Source organism: Pleurodeles waltl, chromosome 3_1, assembly GCF_031143425.1.
Source record: "Pleurodeles waltl isolate 20211129_DDA chromosome 3_1, aPleWal1.hap1.20221129, whole genome shotgun sequence".
NCBI lineage: Eukaryota > Metazoa > Chordata > Amphibia > Caudata > Salamandridae > Pleurodeles > Pleurodeles waltl.
Window position 1 is genome coordinate 521,665,266 of NC_090440.1, and position 22,278 is coordinate 521,687,543.

Genomic DNA, 22,278 nt, shown 5'->3' on the forward strand with positions numbered 1-22,278 from the left:
CACTCACACCACTGAACTCCACTGGACTGACCACCACTGCGTCCATTTCTCCTTGTCCAAACCCCCCACACACCACCACCAACACACAGCACCCTACCGCATGTGGGACAAGAGCCCCACAGAACACCTGAATGCTCAACTCGCTTAGAACCCCCTCCAACACCAACGACCCCAACATTGCTGCCCATAACCTCACACAATGGATTACAACCTGCGCAGACTCACTCGCCCCTCTTAGAAGAAACATCACCACCCGCAACATCAAGAACGTCCCCTTGTTCACCACTGAACTCCAAGCCTCCAAGCGTGAATGTCGCAAAACAGAGAAAGCTTGGCAACAGGAACCCTCAACCACCAACTTCTCCACCCTCAAAACCACCATACGCAAACATCACCAACTCATATGCACCACCAAAAGGGCATACTACAAGGAACACATAGACAGTAACTCACACAACAGCAAGGAACTCTTTACCATCATCAAAGAGCTCTCCAAACCGAAAGCCAGCAACATCGACCACACTCACACACAACACCTCTGCCACTCCCTCTCCAACCACTTCCACCTCAAAATCTTAAACATACACAACAGCTTCACACCACAGGCACTCGCCACCTCCACCACCGACACGATCAGCAATGACTCACCCCCCCAACCTACTACATACCTGGGCCCCTACCAACGACGAAGAAACTGAAAAAATGATGAATTCCATCCACTCAGGCTCCCCCTCAGACCCCTGCCCCCACGGCATTTTCAACAAAGCCAGCCCAACCATCGCTCCCAAGCTTCGCGCCACAATCAACAGCTCTTTTAACGCTGCCACCTTCCCAGACTCCTGGAAGCATGCAGAAGTCACTGCACTCCTGAAAAAGCCCAAAGCAGACCCTGATGACCTCACCAACTACTGCCCAATTTCCCTTCTCCCCTTCCCCGCCAAGGTTGCTGAGAAACTAGTGAACACCCGCCTGTCTCACTTCCTAGAGGAAAGCATCGCACTTGACGCCTCCCAGTCTGGATTCCGCAAGAACCACAGCACTGAGACCGCCCTCACTGCATGTACTGATGACATCAGAACCAGAGTCGACAAGGGCGAGACCGTCGCACTCATCCTCCTGGACCTCTCCGCTGCCTTCGATACTGTCTGCCACCAAATACTCTGCACACGCCTCTACAACACAGGTATTCTACACAAGGCCCTAGACTGGCTTGCCTCCTTCCTCACCGAAAGAACCCAGAAAGTCTGCCTCCCTCCCTTCCACTCCCCAGCCACCAAGATCATCTGCAGAGTCCCCCAACGGTCCTCCCTCAGCCCTACCCTTTTGAACATTTACATGGCCCCGCTCGCCAACATCCTCCGGCCACACGGAATCACCATCATATCCTACGCAGATGACACCCAGCTCGTCATCTCCCTCACCCACAACCCTACCACTGCCAAAACCAACCTCCACGCTAGACTCCTTAACACCGCCAAATGGATGACAGCAAACCACCTCAAGCTACACTCCAAAAAAACCGAAATCATAATCTTCGGTCCCAACAAAACTATATGGGACGACTCCTGGTGGCCCACTGCCCTAGGATCCCCTCCAACGCCCGCAACCCATGCACACAACCTCAGTATCATCTTGGATTCTTTCCTCTCCATGATCCAGAAAATCAATGCCATCACCTCCTCCTGTTTCAACACCCTCCGCATGCTGCGAAAAACCTTCAAATGGATTCCCATAGAGACCAGAAAGACCGTCACCCATGCACTCATCAGCAGCAGGCTAGACTACGGAAATGCCCTCTACGCCGGCACCACAGTCAAGCTCAAGCGAAAACTCCAGAGGATCCAGAACGCAGCCGCCCGCCTCATCCTGGACCTCCCACGCCATGAAAACATCTCCTTTCACCTCAGATCCCTTCACTGGCTTCTGATCGACAAAAGGATCACCTTCAAAATCCTCATCCATGCACACAAATCCCTCCATAACACTGGACCAACCTACCTCAACGAAAGAGTGAACTTCCACACTCCCACTCGCCACCTCCGCTCCGCCGACCTCGCACTCGCCACAGTCCCCCGCATCCAACGTGCCACCACCGGAGGCAGATCCTTCTCCTACCTCTCCCCCAAAACCTGGAATTCCCTCCCCACCAACCTCCGCAAGACTCAGAACCTCCTGCTCTTCAGAAAACCCATCAAGACATGGCTTTTCGAACAGTAATCGGCTTCCCCACCCCTTCTTCTTTTCACCCCCCCAAGTGCCTTGAGACCCTTACGGGTGAGTAGACGCTCTATACATTTTTTGATTGATTGATTGATTAGCCCGATGAACAAATGCTTATATTCGTGCGGGAAATTCTGTTGCAAATATCAAAGTGATATAAAGAATACTTGAATTCATCTCAATCTCTGGCGATTTTCCTGGGCTGCATTCTAATCCATCATTTTCACCAACTCTGACATTTAAAAAGATGGACTAGGATGCAGAAGGATACAGATTTGAGTATTTACGGAGGCTGAGATCAATTAAATCATTAACTCATCACACTTTTGTTTTTCATGTGAGACACCCTAAGTGTGACGGATATGCCCAGAAGCGGGTACAGTGTTCAATTGGACTGAAGTTTCACCTCAATGATGAGGCACAAATAGCCCAAACCTGTCTGGGAGTGATAACGTTGTTGACAGTAGGGGACCTGGGCTGGTAGTTGTGCTGGGGTCTTCCTATTGGAGAAGGACCAATGCCTATTTACGTATGCATTGTCTCTTTCTAGAGTAGCAAAGAGGGAAAAACAATAAACTGGAAGGTGGACTGGGGCTTCCTTCAAGACTAATTCAAGCATTTCACTAATCACTTTTTTAAAACAAATTCTGAAGGAAATCTGTTAAGAGGAGAGAGATCTTACAGTGCCTTGCCAGCAGCCATTTCACCTCTCTCTTTATAATGTCTCCTTCTCTGATCCTTAGCATGCAATCTAAGTCTGAATGGCTGCTCAGCATTAAGGCACTGAGCACTGATCCAATCTTGTGGAAAGTTCCCACTTCATTCTTTTTTCTAGTAATAGGAGCTTGGGTAGGTGACTGTAGTGCATTCTGGTGAGAAGACTTAGGGTTTGATTTAGAGTTAGGCGGATGGGTTCTCCGTCACAAACGTGACGGATATCCCGTCTGCCGTATTACCCCATGGGATATGGGATCGCATTATGGTGGACAGGATATCCATCACGTTTGTGAGGGGGTAACATGATCCCCTAAACTCTAAATCAGGCCCCTAATTTGGCTGGTGATGAGAATTTTTGTAAGAAAAGAGAGAAACCAAGCAGTGTGGAGGTCTCACAATTATCTTTAATGTTACTTTGCTTTCATATTTTGCCTTGTTGTCACACATGTAATGCTGATTTATTATTGCTCTACTGAATTGTTTCTAGCGAGTTGATGAAACACTTTCTTTTAGTTGATTTCCTCTTTCCATTTTGTGCCGGCTTTGTAGAAAGCTTTGCTTATGTGTTGTCAATCAGAATTCCCATACTATTATGTGAGACATCAATACTTGGGTGGAAGAGCTACAAATACCAGCCACAAAGGAATCTTGGAGGAATCTAGAAGTAATTCATTGTGTGCAGCTGGTCTTTGGAACAATGCACATCGAAAGGCATTACCTTACACCTTATTTTCAGGTCCTGGCCCAATTCTGTGACTGGGGAGTCATGATCAGATGCTCCGTCCACTTTCAAATGTGATATGTTACAGAAACTAGCAATTCCGATTCAGCAATCTCCGGTACAGCCTGGAAATCCTTGGATACAGAAGTTATGTTGAATAGGTTAGCCGAGATGTCCCCTTGGAAATCAGGTAATCAGCACAAACGATATACTAACATACTTATTTTTGCAAAAACAAAACAAATGGTAGTGCCAAAACTGTTCTGAGGCAGCTTCTGCCCATTTCCATCAGTGGCAGGGCCCATGACCACCACTTGAGTGGCTTATTTCCACCATTGGCACTGCCCATTACACCAAGGGAACATCCCACTGTCTTTAGCACTAGCACCAGACCTGCTACATAAATGAGTCCGACTTTTTAATTCTTTATTTATTAAAGCAGTTTTGTACTGTGAACTGTGTAACACAATTTCTACAAAACAGACTATAAATCCATAGGTTGCATAGTGACACTAATTTAATATTACAGTACGTCTGCGGTGTACCAATTAATCCTTACCCTCCCTCAGAGTTACTGGGGCTTACCCTCCCAATGCAATGAGCATTGTAATCCGACTTTTTATTTTCCAGAGAAGGCATGCACAGTGGGCAAAGAATAAATGTCTTCTGCAGTCAGTTTTTGATTTGAAAATCTGGGTCACTAAATTGCAGGTTTTAATACTTCCCTGGTAGTGGGCACTAAGGCCTCACATTTTGGTTGTTAAAGCAAGTCACATTAAGGCCTCATTATGAGTTTTTTGGACGGGGGAAAGCCTGTCTGGCAAACTCTCAACAGGGTGGGCACCACCACTGTGGCGAACACCCCGCCAGACCTATTAGGAGTTTCCCACTAGGCTGGCGGGCGGAAACCTCGTTTTCCTCCTGCCGATCTAGCGGGAAACAGGCTATAGCATTGTCTCTGGCTCGTAATCGATCCCGGGGTAGACAGTGAACATTACAAGGGTGCGGTGCAGGGGGACCACTGCACTGCCCATGTCAAGTGCATGAAACCGCCATGAAAAGGCTGGTGGAGAATGAAGTCATAATCCGCAGGGCAGCGCTGCAATGGGGGATTATGATCTCCGCCACCCCCTGGCCGTTGGGATCAGCGATTCCAGTGGTGCTGGCAGAACCCTGGCGGTGTGAGTCGTTATGTGGCAGTCCAACTGCCACAGCAGCGGTGGTCCTGACGAGCAGCCTTTTAATGAGGCCCCAAATGTCCTTGTCTATTTAAACTTTGTATACTTTAAGCCCTGAAAAATTAAGACTGTTGGTAGGGAAGAAGTGAGGGTTAAGAAAACATCCTACAAACAAAGTTTAGTAATTGATACCCATCATTCTGTTGTCAGCCCAGCTCTGATTCCAGTTCCTTCGCTCCTCCTCCTTGCAGACCACTTGCCGTCCAAATTCATCATAGGCCAAGCCGAAGGATTGAATGACAGTGTCACTTGGCCACCAGAATCAGAATGCGTGGGTCGAGGGGCAAGCCCTGGGAGCAGTCCTGTCAGGGAGCGCAGTCACAGGCGGTCCTGAGCATTATGTCACTCAGAGTTCACCAACAGGTCTCACAGGACTAGGCAACAGAAAACCAGGCAGCCATTCAACGCCACTGCCACCCTAGTTCCTGGTGCAGGGAAGGAGATGGCATGGAAGCCAGGGGCCAGAAACACTGATGCAGGCACTGCATAGAGGAAATTAGAATGAACATGTGTTCTCAGGAAGTCTGAATGCGGTGTGATGGCTTTAATAACATCACATGACGCCTAGACCAGTAGCTGCACAGTTAATGAAGCACATATTAAGTGAGTTTGGGCCTAGGTTGAGACCGGACAGACAGTGGCAGATATGCACTCTGATTGGATTTAGCGCATGCAGGACTACATATTAATTGTTAGGGGACAAGTAAATGCTGGTGGAAACAAACTTCTCAGACTAACCTGAAATAAACTAAAGTTCAGCCTGCCTCTTAGGGATTCGGTTGACTTAGAAAAGGAAACTGTACAGACAGTGGCTTGTGGCAAAACATTTGGAAATTAGAAAAATACAGTAAACTTAGGTATGAAGTTACACCATGTCAAGATGGACACCGTTAGTCAGTCCTGTGTTACAGACAACAAGCTGCATTTTGTAATATGTATGTCTATCTGTTGCATAACCTTTATATGACAAGAAATATAAGCATGCCAAGTATTATTTGCCCATTTGGTATTGGCTATCGGGTAAATAGCCCAAGACACTGTAGAGATATAAAAATTATCATAAGCTATTGTTCTCACTTTGATGACATGTGGAACGCACACTTGGACAAACAAGTACCCAATAGGAAAGAAATGGTGCCAGAGGCAGGAGGACGTCAAGCTAAAAAGATTATCAAAATCCCCTGAAAATCCTGCATAGTGAGTCTGGTAATGCAGAGGTCAGGGAGTCTTGGTGAACAACACTATTTCATAGTGGGCTGCTGCAAGTGCACCACCCTATGGTACACTTGCATTTTGTATCTAAGGGTGCTTTTTCAGCTAAGAAAATAGTACTAAATGCAGGGTTATGCTCCTTTAGTAATTATATGTAATCTTGCATACTTTTGCTGCAATTTCACATGAATACGCTACCAAGAATTATGTGAGAAATGCCTACCGCTGATTTTAAGCTGTAGTTGTCCATCCCCAGAATTTCTCTTTGCCCCCCCCAATCTCCAGTGCCCATCCAGCAACCTGTTGAACCCTGGAAGGGATATTGCATAGGCACTTTTCCAGAAGTGAAAGTGCAGCTATTGCGCTGTGGCAGCCTGGCTGTCCAAGTCTGCACCTACATTTGGTAGTCCCAATCTGGGCCAGCTTGGTCAAATTCATCCACAATTGTGGCATGAACTATACCACTGTGCTGGATTCATCCAGAGATTGTTCAAAATAAAACCTTCCTCAGAGAACCAAGACAAGGCTGTGTTGAATTTAATTCTAACACAGGAGTTGTGTGAAGTTCACATCTTCACACAGTCTTTACGATTTTAAACTTTCTACAACCTCACCTTCCGATTTCCCCAAAAACTGTCTTCAAATGAGTTTTTCTGAAAATGCTTTTTTGCCAGGAGAATTTGCCTGCTAAAATTGTTTTTGCATACTATTTGCATTCAGATTTTTTAAACTTCAGAAGGTATGTAATGTGTCCAAAGATGTAAAATATTTCTTCTCAAAGTGAGGGTAAGCAGAGATGGATAATTCTGGCTATCCTTATTAAGGATGTAACTTTACCAACTGCTTGATCTCCAATCCTCATTGAAGGGACTTATACAATATATTGCCTCAGCAATGCAGGAATCCACGACAGAGCCCTAGATTGGGTCACCTCCTCTCTCACCGGCAGAACCCAGAGAGTCCGCCTCCCCCCATTCCACTCTGAGGCCACCAAAATCAGCTGCGGCGTACCCCAGGGTTCAGCCCGACCCTCTTCAACGTCTACATAACTCCGCTCGCTGACATAGCCCAATCCCACAACCTCAACATCATCTCATACGCCGATGACACCCAGCTAATCCTCTCCCTCACCAAGGACTCCGCCAAGACCTACTTCCACAAAGGAATGAAGGCCATCACCGAATGGATGAAGAGCAGCTGTCTCAAACTCAATTCCGACAAGATGGAAGTCCTCCTCTTCGGCTCCACGCCCTCTGCATCGGATGACTCCTGCTGGCCTGCCACTCTCGGAGCTGCTCTGACTCCCACAGACTATGCACGCAACCTAGGATTCATCTTGGACTCCTCATTATCCATGACCCAGCAAGTCAACGTCATCTCCTCCTCCTGCTTCAACACCCTCCGCATGCTCCGAAAGATCTACAAATGGATACCCACCAAAACCAGAAGAACAGTCACCCAAGCCCTCGTAAGCAGCAAACTGGACTACAGCAATGCCCTCAATGCAGGAACCACGGCCAAACTACAGAAGAGGCTGCAACACATCCAGAACGCCTCCGCATGCCTCATCCTGGACATCCCCCACCACCGCCACATCACAGACCACCTGAGAAACCTGCACTGGCTTCCAGTCAACAAGAGAATCACCTTCAAACTCCTTACCCACGCTCACAAAGCACTGCACAACACCAGACCAGAATACTTCAACAGACGGCTCTTCTTCTACACCCCGACCCACCATGTCCACTCTACCGCCCTCGCAACTGTCCCACACGTCTGCAGAACTACAACCGGCGGTAGATCATTCTCGCATCTCGCTGCCAAACCGTGGAACACTCTTCCCACCCACCTGTGCCAGACCAACCAAAGACCTCCTTACCTTCAGGAAACTTCTCAAGACCTGGCTATTCGAGCAGTAGCAGCATCTCCCCTCCCTCCCCCCCCGCCTCAGCGCCTTGCGACCCTCATGGGTGAGTGGTGTACTTTACGAATTCCTGATTGATTGATTGAACAAATGATGAACGCCCTGATTTATGCTTTGGCAGATGGAGTAAAGTCCATCATGGTGGTGGAGGACATTACTTCCACCTCCCTGACTAACTGCTGTCCACCAAATTTAGAGCTGACCGCTACTCCGTACACCTAAAGGAACCACTGTCACAGCAGTTCCTTTCACTGTGCAAAATGTTTTAAGGATGTCCGCTGTCACTTCTGAACTTTTTCATTTTTTTTTTTTTAACTCCAAAAAACATGAGTTTGTTTCTAAAAATACAAAAATAACGCTCCTGCACACACTAGAAGTTTTCTCCCAGTGTGTGGGATTCTTTATTTTATTTCCTGACCCTCACCAACAGGTTTTTCATGGTGCTGATGGGCAGGAAAAAAGACATTACACTACCCACCCAAGTTGGGGCGGGCAGTGTAATGTCTTCCCTCTGATGACCCCTAATTGGCCAGGCAGATTACTCTGGCACATTTGCAACAGAATACTTTGTCTGCCAAACTCTAAATCAGGCCCAAAATCAGAGACTGTTGGTATCTGGGTCTTTGACTGAAGCATTGAACGAAAAAATGCAGCCTTTTACTATCATAGGGGCATACCTTCTAGCCGCCCACAACACAAGTAGTAATACAATCCATGTATACACTCAGATCTTGAACGTCATCAAGACAGGCTAGTCCTAAGTTGAGTTATTGAGTATATTTATCCCCTTTTTGACATGCCCACATATAGTGCAGTTTTTTTGTCTCTAGTTATTTCACATATTGGCTTTGCCAACATTGTCTACCTTGAGCTTCCTAACTATCTGTTGCTGACACTGCAGTGTATGCAGAGCTCAAAAGCCTATCTCGTTCTGTTGCTCACAAAGAGCAATCAAGTCTTTCCTGTCTGGTTCCATATGTTTGGCCACCTGTCCATCATCAAGTTCCCTACAAAACATGTTCTTCTTCCCCTTCCAAGTTTAGGAAACATGTACAATGGTGCCAAAGCATTCACAGTCTAAGCAGTAATTATCTGTTGGTGAGAGATTAGACGTCTTCCTCTTTATCATTGATTCAGCCCTGACCATTCTATGCATGTGTAGTTGCAGGTGTGCCGTTGCATAGAACAGGGATAGGAGTGTCAATAACCTGTCCAGGCCACACTAAGATATTGTTCTGCAGTCTGTGGACCAGAACATAAGTCCATGCAACATTCCTTTGAGGCGAGCACAGCTTACAGTCATCCCTCTATTGTGAATGTGTACTCTTGTACTGTTCTTTTCCTCATGTGCCTGAAAAGTGTTTTAGATCAAGGTCTTGACCAGCTTCTTGGTAGCATTACTTATATAACGAAGTATAAATGTTAGGTTAGGCTGTGTGCATTTAAACTTTTAGTTGTTATTGGAACCACTGTTTTTTGGAACTATGTTCTTGTTTTGCATTTGAATAAAGGAAATACTACTTCCTCAACTTGTCGTCCATGTTTTTTTCCTATTGCAGATGACAATTTTGTCTGCTTTACCATGCACGAGCCAATCGGTGTCTGCGGGGCGATCACTCCAGTAAGTACAGGCTCTACTGCTCACTTGACCTGCCTCTAGGTGTATTCTGATATTTGTGTCACCAGGCACTATGAGGAGGAGGAGAAATGTATCCTTTGAGAGCCGCATCCTTGTTAATGGCTAGGAATTGCCTGACCCTAAAGTGGCAGCTCTGACCTGTACACAGGCAGCCGAGAGTCTGGACATACGCACTCACCAAAGTCTCTATATCATATGAGGTGCAGTTGGTGAGTTACTGAGTGAGAATGTGTTGTTTCAGTAATTTAATATATGCTTGAGTTTGTGAATTAAGACATATATATATATATATATATATATAGAGAGAGAGAGAGCACGCACTGAGAAGGAAGGGGCTGAACGTGGATAATGCTGCATCTTTTATAGACAGAACGCTATAGGGTCAGTCTGTGTGTTTGTGCAGCAGGTGGGGTGGCAGGAGATCATTGCTTTGCATGCAGACAGCACCTTTATGTGTATGTAAGCTGCATTATCTAAGAGAGAGTCTGAAGCCTTATGGAGCAATAGTAGGGGGGCATATGACAACTTAGCACGTCATCAAACTGCATGCTTACGCAAGCCTGGACCATATGGACTTCTGTAAGAGATTTGGATCTCCTCGGCATGTTCCCAGCATTCAATAGTACATAATTTCTATCTCATAGACTGTATAATAATCATACACATTCATTGCTACTCAGTGGTTTACTGATTGTCACACCAGTGATTATCCAACTGTCCAACTTGATTCTTTCCTTTCCTTACTTGATGTTAGGGTTCAACATGGCGTATTGTTCTTCACAGTTATTTTTCATGAAAACATGGCCACTTTGTTAACATTTTCTCCATTTGTTTCCAGAATTAAAGTCATGAAAGCTACTTAGGGGCTTATTTAGATCATGTAGTACGTACTTACTCCATCACCCTGACTAAAAAACTGTACTCTGGACATAGAGATGTCCGCTGCCCAAGAGGACATCTCTTCCATTGGCAGGAACCGGTGTCACAGCGGTTCCTGTGAATGCATTGAAAGTGTGCCTTTGGCTCCGTCAACATGATGGTGCCACACAACATAATTCCAATATCTTTTTTTTCATTTTCAAAAACAAATTTCCAAATCTGTCTTTTCTTTTTGAAAATGAAAAGAGCAATGACCTCTCCCTCTATGGGAGTTTCCTCCCCAGGCCCTGGGGGTCATAGTTCTACTTTCACTTACCAACACATTTTGGACAGTGGTGTATGAAAGTAAAAATTGCAATTTGTCTGCTCACTCTCAACAGAGTGGGCGGACAAAATGCCAAACCTCTGACGACCCTTACTCTAAATGAGGTGGGCGGAACTGAAGTGTGGTGGAGGGGGTACTCCATCCCTGTTGTGAGGGAGTACCTACTCTGCCAAACTCTAACTCTGGTCCTTAGTCCCAGTAGTAAACTCCCTTACCAGTGTGAAGTAATGGATACCAGCTAGCCACCTTCAGCTAAAATGCCAGTAAAACAGTGGTCATCCTCTTCAGATGCATAGCAAGGGGCCTCCAGATCCAATTTTAGGAGCTCTCTGCAGGGTCAGAATGGAACAGAAAATAAGCCTAGGCACCAAAATAAAAGTGGCTACCCACTAGTCAACTGAAAAGGTAAAAACTGGCCCTTGTTTGCCAATTAGGGCAGGTTTACACTTTCAAAGACACACTTTATAAGTGTTTTACAAGGTATAGAAGGTTGCGTGGATTTGAGTTTGTTGCAGGCAATGTTTGCTTTATTATCAGGGAAATCAACAGTACAAAACAACCCACCAGACCATAAAGCAAGCCCACAAACAGCCAAAAATCGTCCTACACACTGACAACTCAGACAAGCCTATTGGGTACTGCCAAATTGCCTTATATGTCAGTCTGACCCTGACTCTTCTGAGAGAAATGCTTCTTTCCTTGCAAAGATACCCCTGGGAGCCATATGACAGTCACACAATATGGTAGTGTTTTTACCACCTACAGCAGTCATCTCTGGGTGTCAAGAAACCCAGTAGCCGGACTTTTTGCAGACTTAGGTGGGGAAAGTACATCGCCCACACCCAGAGCTCCATCCATCCACTTTCGGTTCACTCCTGACATTCTTGGAAAAGTAGGAAAAAGAAAACTAAAGATAGTTACAAGACAGGGGCTGGGTTCTTTATAGACAACTGATGTTGAAACTCTGCCAGGATCTCATGTTGCAGAGCTAGCAGCACTCATGATATACAATACTCATCTTCATCAATTTCAAGACGAAGGTGATCAGCAGCACAATGTTCATCAATAGTAAGATAGAGGTCACCACTTGTCATGAAGCACTGGTCCCAAAACCCACCCATTGTAATGTACAGGTATAAAGTACCTGAGCTCTTCTCATAGAACAGAGGTATGTACCACCTGTTTTCTTAACTCTATAAGTCAGTGTCTAGGCACAACAACAGTGTAAGTGTTGCTGGTCATTGATCCTAGCCATGTGGCCATCTTGTTTAGCCATTATGCCTCATCCAAACCCCATCATCGTTGACAGGTAGCATATTTATCAGCGTATGGGGGCTTGTGTGCAGTTCAATTAATAAAAATCCTTTAGTCCACCCTCGCTTTACTCTCCAGTGTTTAGCATTTTGTTCAAGATGTTGCATCTCTTGGTAGTGATGGAATAGGCTAAGGATGAAAATTAGATCACATGACTGAATTTCTATTCTGTTTCAGTGGAACTTCCCATTACTTATGCTCATCTGGAAGATGGCGCCAGCACTGTGTTGTGGGAACACCCTAGTTATTAAACCTGCAGAGCAGACACCCCTAACTTCACTCTATCTTGGATCACTGATCAAGGAGGTAAGGCATAGAATACACTTAGAACAACAGTGGCTTTTATTTGCTCTGAAATAAATGTTAATAATCTGTGTATTATATGCACCAGACTTTTATAACATTTGGTTTGATTGCTGTTATATGTTGGACACCATTTCTAAAATCAGGATTCTAGGTGCTGAATGTACTTTGGCTTAAAAAACACAAACAACAATTGTACAAGTCGATTTTGTGTAAACACCACACATTAGTTACATACATTTCACCCCTGCATTTTAGGATGAAGAGGCACAAATATTTAAGTGAACGGTAGAAATGGAATGTATGGAAATACTTGAATCTTCCTGAACCATAAGGGATTTCTCTGGATGGTATTAAATTCCATTGATTTTGAACTTGTTTGTAAATTTACACAAACCACGCTGAACCCATGTATGATGGAATCATTGCCCTGTCACAAAAGGAGCAGGTCAGATTGAATTTGAATTCGAATTGCCCCTCGCTCATGAAATCCAACACAATGAAGACACTCGTAGTGTTACTTTTGTACCAGATCAGAGGGAACGTGCCATGGCAGTTTGGTCTGGACTGCTCCTCTTGGTGTGTGGCTAAGATTGATCTGAATATAGTTGGCTGGTTGATACACAGAGGACGTGTTGTGGTGTTAAGACTACTCTAATCACTTCTATCCATTGTTTTTGCTGCATAAGCATTCTTGTAGCCAAAAGTTGATGTGGATGGCACTGGTCCGCATGAAACAATTCAATAACCTAGAGAAAGATGGGCACCACTGCACAAAAGGGATAGTACCTCCATTCTCACTATTGTGGGTGGTAAGGAAGACCAGAGAAGACAGCATGCTCTATCCAAGGCTCTTCACATATGGGCAACTAAAAGCCTGGTTTAGATGTTGGCAGTAATGGTTCCGTTCTCGACCGCCATGATGGTCCGCCCGCCGGGTTTAGGTTTTGGTGGTCTCATAGCCGAGAACCCACATTCAATCCGCTATCTCCACCAAAAAACACAGCCTGTGTCAATGGCGCCATAGGGAAAAGTGGCTGCCGGCGGGATTACAGCCACCTTTCCCACCGTGCATATTTGGATGTGCCTTACTGCCAAGCAAAAGGTTGACCTCCTTACTTGAGTTGGTGGATTGCGATGGACATGAGGTGAAAACGTACCTTTTCCCCCCGACTCCACTTCAGTTTTTGACTGAACAAGACCTGTAGTCGCTGCTGCCACTGACCCATGGAGGAAACACAACCCCGTTTACAGATTTGAAGGTAGGAATGTCACATTGCGAGGGTACTTGGGTGGGCACGGCACATGAGGTTGGTACCACAGTAGGCACATACATGTCACAGTAATTTATTTAAATTACTGCGACATGTATATGTCGGGTACACAATGGTGTCAGACATGGATGGGAGACACTGGTACAACAAGCATATCACACACATACACACATCATTGTGGGTTCATTATTCATTGCCAAATGAATGCTGGCACTACAATGATGGTGCAATCACACTTGCCAACGGTGTCCATATGTGTCATTGCAAGGGGCTCTGTACTGGTAAGGTTGTGCTACCTGTTGTGTAAGTGAATCAGTATATATATGTGGGTGTGTGTGCTATTTGCTTGGCCAGTTGAGGTGGAGGGAGCTGGAGTGGGTGATTTATTTGTGTCTGTATGTATGTGTGTCACTTGCATGTGAGATCGATGTTGTTGTGTATGTTGTGTTGCCATGTCACACATTCAGGTGAGTGTTGTTATTGTGTGGCAGACATTGTTGTGATGTGTGTATTTGTGCCTTTGCGTGAGTGTGTTTATGCCGCTGAGTGTATAGCTATGTTAGTTGTTGTAGTTGTGTCTTGTGTGGGTGCAGTTTCAATAGTGTGTGTTTATTATGTCGTGGATGTATGGCAATGCGACTTTGTGGTATGTACGGGTTGTGTGGTGTGGATATGCAATGGATAATGGTGTGTATATGGTGTGTTGTGCAGGTAGACAGGTATGGCTAAGGTACAGTGTGTGTGTGGGTGAATTACCTCTATCCCATAGCCACTCCTATTGTATGATGTCCACGGGGTCCAGCAACGGGCTCCCTCCGTCAGGAATCCGCCAGTATGAGACTGCTTGCACAGCTGCAACATCTAAATATGACAGGCGGGAACCCGCCTGCTTGACGGCAAGGAAGTGCGCTCCGTTGTGGCGGTCTGCGGCTCAGTCACAATATATCTAAATATGGTGGGCAGCCTTTTCAGAGCTGCCGCCAAAGTGGGTTGGCGGTAACATCGTCAAGATCTAAATCATGCCCTATGTCTAGATCATGGGGTCAGTTACATGAGAAATTAAAGGTTTTGGAATAGATGCCTGACCCACTAGGTATGGTAGCATGCTTCATCATTGGTGCCTATCCACACCATGATAGGGTAATACGATCATGGCGGAATCAACCAGAATCTGGAGTTTTTAGATAAATTGCTACTGAATATGAAGCAGCGATCCAAGAAAGTAAAAATTTATTTTGGTATACCCAAGGAACTTATCTTTATTTTTTTAGTACTTTAGACATGATTAAAAAGCTGTGTTGGGTGTGTTTGAGTACCAATGACTCAACCACCCTTAAAGAGCCAACATGCTTCAGCCTACATCTAAAGCCCATACGGGTCTGAGGCCTTCATCAGGGCTGTTAGCCTTCCTGACTGTTTACTCATTCATGCCAGGCATTAAAATAAGGCCCAAGGCTCTCATCTATTGAAAATTTCTTCTAGGAGGTAACCTAGGATCAATAGTAACAAATGAAAACCTTTAAATAATTAGGTCATGGTTCATGTGACCAACAGTCAGTAATGTACGATGATAGAATGTATGTTCCTAGAGATAGTGGATTATTTCTATCCCTGTGGTGACAACTAATCTTGTCCCATTATCAGATACTAAAATGTTAAAAGGAACATTCATACATGGCGGTTTGTGATATAACAAAGTGACTCACAGCAAACCACTGCAAACACTTTACTCGTGGGCATGCAAATTGGTGCTATTTCATGCGAAAATTCAATCATACTGCTTACCCTGATTTCAGGTGGTTCAGGAATCATGTGAGTCAAAGGTAAGACATAGAGAAAAACACATTTAATAAAGTGTTTGGCAATTATTGAAAGCACAGTGCTTTTTATTTCTTTGACGAAATGAACCGTTATTCTATAGACTCTAGTAAAAGGTGTGAGAGTTTTGGAGAAGATCTTATACTTTGCATGATCCAGTTTACTGATAGTTTCATCCCATGCGTACTTCCATAAAAAGGGACTAAATTGGTCCAGGGCACCTAAGTAGGAGTTCAATAAACTGCGCCGCTTAGCAGAGGTAAAAGTGAAGTCAAAGCACGTTTTCCATTCGCTTACGTAGGGATTAAAAAGGAGCCGCTTTAAAAAAAAGAAACAAAAAAAAAGGATTGAAAGTAACATTAAAATAAGTCAGCCTCCCACCCTTTCTGCTTAGTCTCAGGGCCTTTTCAAACTATGGAGACAAAATGGTGTTTGTCTTAAGAAGTGAGCCAGCCCCATAGTCCACCTTACTTCCTCAAGATGGCAATGCCTGCATCTCAAACCTAGCTTCTTCCCAGTTGACCCCGACGAACAACTGCTGCCACAGCACCAGACACGTAACTTTCGGTGGGGCACCTGTTTGCGAGGATACTATGGTTTTAAACGTGCCTGCTATGTTCCTTGTCTCCATCAATTTTCAGGCAACAATACAAATTTCAATATAACTCTGGTGATTAATGTTCTTTTTGGAGAGAGATCAGAAGTTTTGTCTAGTGGAAGTTTTGACTCATCATACGGTAGCACAGAGGGTTAATATGCCTGTTGCAAAGAACATGTGCCATGCAGATCACAAAAAAACATTTAAAGTAGAAAGTTTTTGCTGCTTTTTTTGGCTTGTTTCTGATTTTGTCAGCGAGATCCTTTTGTTACTTGCAGTTTATAAGTTAAAATCCTAATATAGAAGAGTGAGCTATTAACTATCATCAAGAGATGCGTACAAACTGCAAAGTATAGACTAGAGCGTTATGTTTTTTCCCCAGTCTTTCATTATCTGATGTTGCAAAAAGGTATAATTTAGGGAGACATCAATTCTTATTTTAAACAGAACCCCCAACAATGAATTTGTGCCTGTCCAGACCAAGCACTCCCAAACTATATTTCCTACCAATATGGATGACATGTGACTCTTACAAACTGTAGCCCTCTGTAAAATTTCCTATACACTGACTGGCAGACACGAATGTCTCTGTGTGATGTGTGTGTGTGATGTAAAGTGCTTTGATACACTGGTATGAGTGGTGCTATAAAACTGATTAAATGCATCTGAGAGTGGTTATGGAGATTTCAGGGGCACTGTTAAAGGGTGGTAGTGAGGGAATCCATGGCGGAGATGGTCATGGGGAGGCACCAACAAACATTGTCACACCGGGCGCCACCAGCACTAAAGCTGGTCCTGTGTGCGGATATTTGAAGGGGAAGAGAGTTGTCGGTTACTTCCTATTTGCTGCTGCATGATTACGCATCACTCGTGCTGACGTAACACGTCACGTAGGGGCAGATGGGAAATGGTGTCCTGTGCCTTGCATTTTCCTTGGGTATACCTTAAGACCTTTTTACTTTCTTGGATCCCTTCTTCACATGCAATAGTAATTTATCTAAGAACTCCCAATCATGGTTGAGTACGCCATGATGGTACTACCCTATCATGGTGTGGATAGGCGCCAGTGATGAAGCAGACCATGATACGTACTGGGTGAGGCGTCTATTCCACAATCTTTGGATCTCTCATGCGACTGATCCCATAATCTAGATTTAGCTGCCTATATGTGAGTAGTGTTTAACTTAGGGAGGACACAACTAGGTTTCCCCTTCCTCTCACTCTCTCATTGTATGTTACCTGTTCTAAGGCTAGCATGATCCATTCACTCTTTAAATATGAAGATTTCCCATATCTCAGATTGTGGTGATAATGAACAATGCATCAGTCGCCTGTCTAGCCTGTGGACCTCCTTCCAGCTGCACAGATGATTTATTAAAGATGCACATTAGTACGGCTGGCCTTGAACATGACATGGTTGTTATGGGCAAATACGGAGAGTTCCTAAATCCTTGTCAGTGCAGCACAGATCAGCTCAAGTCTTTGCTATTTTTCTTCCAAAATATTCAAGTGTGTCACACATACAGTTTTATGCTTGTAGTGACAGTTTTATAGAAACAATTTATAGAAACAATTGGCTAAGGGATGCACCACCCTGGGGCTTGGGATTTGAAGTACTCAAGTAACGCATTACGATGCGCCAACAATATGTTTTATCACAGCTGAATGTGTCTAAACATTTTAAACATTCTGTTCCCCTTAGAGAGCTCAGAAATATTTGGCCCTAAGAATATTTAGTTAATGGAACAACTTATTTCCTGTTCAGACCGTGTGAAGGCAAGTGCTAGGTGGTGCTGCCTAAAGCCAAGACAAAAACTATGGGAAAAACAGTGCTGCAGGGTCTAGGGATATACTAGTTTCAGATTGCTGCATTTTTCCAATCTGCATTTGATTATTGGCCTTTGTTCCCTAACTCTTATTTTTTGCATTCAGGCAGGCTTTCCTCCTGGTGTAGTAAACATCGTCCCAGGATATGGTCATACGGCTGGAGCAGCCATCTCTAGTCATCCAGATATTGACAAAGTGGCGTTCACTGGATCCACTGAGGTAAGTGGGGAGTCCTTGGAATAGCTGTGGCAACCACAGAGGTATGTGATTGGTCTTTAGAGTAGCAGTAGGATCCATAAAAATATGTGATGAGTCCCTCAGGTGGTGCCTGGATTTACAAAGTTATGTGATTAGTCCGTAGAGTAGTTGTGGGAGACAGTGAGTTATGCAATGTGCCCTTCGACTAGCTGTTGTCCCCACAGAGCTCTATGATGAGTCGCTCAGGGGAGTTGGGCTGCACAGAGATATGTGATAAGTCCTGAGAGGTTGAGATCCACAGAGGAATGCAACACGCCCTTAGAGTCTTTGTTCAATCCGCAGAGGTCTGAGTTGAGTCCTAAAGTATCTTTTGGATCCACAGACGTGTGTGAGGAATTCTTAGAGTAACTGTGGAATCCAAAAGGCAATGTAAGGTGTCCTTAGAGTAGCTGCTGGATCCACAGAGGTATGGGACATGTCACTAGAGGAGCTGTCAGATTCACAGTTATATATTGTGTCCATGGACTAGCTTCTGGGTCCAGAGAGTTATGTGATGAGTCCTTGGAGTAGCTGTTGGATCCACAGATGTATGTTGTGAGCCCATAGGTTTGCTGTGGGATCCACAGTTATGTAATGTGTCCTTGGGCTAACTACTGGAGCCACAGAGGTAGGTGATGAGTCCTTGGAGTAGCTGTTGGATCTTCAGAAGTGTGAGGTGAGTCCTGATAGCACTGATATGCACCAAGGTATGTGGTGAGGTTGGTGGTCTGTGAGTTTTGTGGTAAATACCAGCTTCTGTACTATTCTGACAGAGTGGAAGTCACTCAGATGCCGGCATACTTTGTTGCTAGAGGTTATGGTGAATGAAGAAAATAGAAAGTGTGTTTTGTTTAACAACATTCGAAAAAATACAATCTTAAAAGTTTGACATTAGTAATGGGCTTTCTTCTAAAGCAGAACCCCTGTGCACGTAACGTTTCAGCTCCACAAAGATTGGGTGCCTAGGTATGAACAGTGTAGTGTCCTGCTGGACACGTTCTTGAGGCTAGTGTCGGCGTGCTGTTACTTACCTGCGTGACACTTGCTGAAGCGCATAGGTGACAAACAGAGCCATAGAAGTGAGCGATTGCTTCCCCTGCCTCTCTACACCGTCTCTGGAGATGGCGTACCTGCTTCAAATCAAGGAAACAACAACAGGAGAGTTCAAAATAGCAAAGGTTTGCCAGTGCTCTAGGTCTGCATTAGTTAATGTTATTATACTTATATAGCACTTTCCCCAAACAAAAAGGAGAATATTTGTAGAACAAGCACGTACAAAGCCAGTAGATTTTCCATGGTAGAAGTTTTCTTTATGTTTCACTGACACACATGGAAAAGGTACATCATGGCTAGTAGTTCTATAAGCGTTGTTCTTCCATAGGGGTCCCACTTAAAGAAATCTAGTCAATGTTGTCCTGGCCTATACAGGGCAAGTGGACACATAACTGGGTCAATGATCTGTGAGTCTGGTGAAATTCACTTATCCACCACACTCCGAATGCCCCCCAACCCTTCAGAATTTGATAAAAATGAAGGCAGGAAGCAATAGCACCCCGAATGAGGGAAGCATCAAAAAGGAGGTAGCAAATAATGAAGGAACTGTGCCCACCAACGTGGCCCTTTTGTGACTGATTCTAAGCATCTTACCAACCATTCAGAGGCACCGCCCTTTGTAGAATCTCAACATTTCCCTAGATGTCAGTTTAGCCCTGTAGTTTTGTATTTATATGCCAAAAGACCATTTGGGCCTGACAATATTCAACATAACTTCTTTTATTGCTCTGATGCACTTAACTCAGTAGCACATGGCAGTATATATATTAAAGTAACCAAAATACTTCCGAACAAAGACAAGCCAGGCACAAGGAGGGACAGCTTATAACTATCCATTAAGTGCTTTTAGGTAAATAGGGGACAAAAGCACAACTTTCCAGAACGTCTTTCTTAAAACCACCTATTCTTGTAATGTATACATAAATGTGAACCCTGGATTTATTTTTGATTTTGCAAAGAGTGAGAATAAAGATTGGGCGGCAGAACTCTGAACAAAAGTTCAAGAAATGAAGGAGCTTGAGAGTTAACAACAGGTGAGAAAGAGTGGCAGAGTGGTGAAATAAAATACGGATGTCATTGGTAGCGAGAGGAGAGCCTAGTCATTGGTCATATTTCATTTTCAAAATTCGTCCGAGTCAACTACAAATTATTACAATTGTTTTTTATTTTATTCATCCAGTTAGTATCTAATGTCAACGTATCATTTTAGAGGGTCCTAAAAATTTGAATTGGAACTTATAATTTTTGGTCTTTAAAAAAACATTGGCTTCTGAGGCACAAAGCAAGTCTACAGCACAGACCTTTACTTGATCAACAGCATCATTTGTTCTTCTGTTAAGATCACGTAGCACATGAACAATAAACAGGAATTTGAGGCGACTCCCTAATATTGACTGTACCAACGATTTGTGAGAAAACCGTGCCTGGGTTTCTTCTCGAATTAAAAACAAATGTACATATATGATTTAGTACGTGTTCAAATTCCAAGAAATAAAAACTAACAATGAAAGGGCTTTTAAGCAAAAGCAAACCATGTGTTATGCAGGATTATATTTCTCGCCATTGTATGTGTGTGCTTGTTCCAGGAATTTCATTGTTATACAATTGAAAATGAATGCCAAATAAGCAATTCGGGTACCTACAAGATATTGTCCAAACATCACTGATGAATAAATGACTGGTTGTCAAACTGCACATAGGTTGTTAGCCCAGGCTTGTTGCACAACCTGTCTAAGTCATTAAGGGCCTCATTACGAGGCTGACAGTACAAGGACCGCCAGTCTCGTGGTGCAGGTCGGACAGCAGCAACTGTGGCGGTCGGACCACCACATTACGACCTGGGCTGTCGGACCACCAGGGGACACGCCTCCCTACCAGAAATATGGTTCCCTACAGTCCGACGGCAGTCTGAATTGAGTTCAGCGCCACCTGGTTGATTACAACTCTTCTTACCACCAGCCTTTCAACGGTGGTCTGTCTGCCATGGAAACGCTGGCAGTAAGCCAGTGCTGGGGATAACAGGGGGGCCACTGCACTGCCCATGTTATGGGCAGTGCAGGGACCCCCCTGCCCAGCACCATTGATATGCAGACAGTGTGCATTCCGACGGTGCTGGTGGGGCCCCACCGTGCAACAGCATTTGCCTCGGCGCCACGCGGAGCTGAGACCAATGCTGCTGCACAGTTTCTACTGGGTTGACCAGCAGAAACCTTGATTTTTGCGGGTCAGCCCAGTGGTAACCTTGTAATGGGGCTGTAGGGGAGACTGCAAGCTCTGCAGCGGTCTCCTCACCACGAGTCTGACGGTCCGCCGGACTAGTAATGGGCCCCTAAGTCTTTTTCTGTTACATAAAAGTTATTGTCTTGCATAATCATGATAACTTTCACACTTGTCAGTTGCGCAACACAGTTTTTTTCACTTGAGGTAAGATGACACTGCAACATTCCACTGGTATTTGTGCAAAAATGCCTGACACTAGTGGTAGGTAGGTAATAGTTTTATTGCATGAATCACGTTGATCACAATACAAGTATGACAAATAGCATTCACATTAAAACGATCTTCTTTAAAAAAAAAAAGCATAAGAATGAGCTGTTATAGTTTTACAGCCATGGATTATGATAATACAGGTATTTAACAAGGTCTGGCAATTTTAGCTTAATATGATAGACTGCTGCATCCAGATATCAACAAGATAGAAAATGTTATTAATTTACTAGTAAAAGTAGGAGATAATTTCATGAAACAGTAATCAATCACCTCTTTATATTTGCCTCTATAAAAGGGGCTCGAAAGTATTATTTCCTCAAGGCTGATAGTTTTGGACAGGTACAGGCATTATAGTCTAGAGCTTCAGCCTTATAACCACACAAACATCATCCACTCTTGCCTTTAAGTCTAGGATTCCATGTTCCTTTAAACTGATATATTGGTATTTAAAATAGTCTAGATCTCAAATATTTCCTTCTTTTGTGCAGT

The 22,278-nt window shown here is 44.3% G+C and overlaps 1 protein-coding gene across 2 annotated transcripts in view; it reads left to right on the plus strand.

The window, feature by feature from the left end:
• ALDH1A3 (aldehyde dehydrogenase 1 family member A3) overlaps positions 1–22,278 on the plus strand; it is a 203,244-nt gene that overhangs the window by 79,717 nt on the left and 101,249 nt on the right. For both annotated transcript variants that reach the window (XM_069222799.1, XM_069222800.1), the window contains exons 5-7: positions 9,592–9,653; positions 12,367–12,495; positions 18,115–18,228. In XM_069222799.1, coding sequence (XP_069078900.1) covers positions 9,592–9,653; positions 12,367–12,495; positions 18,115–18,228 — 305 coding nt within the window. The remainder of the gene's footprint in view (positions 1–9,591; positions 9,654–12,366; positions 12,496–18,114; positions 18,229–22,278) is intronic.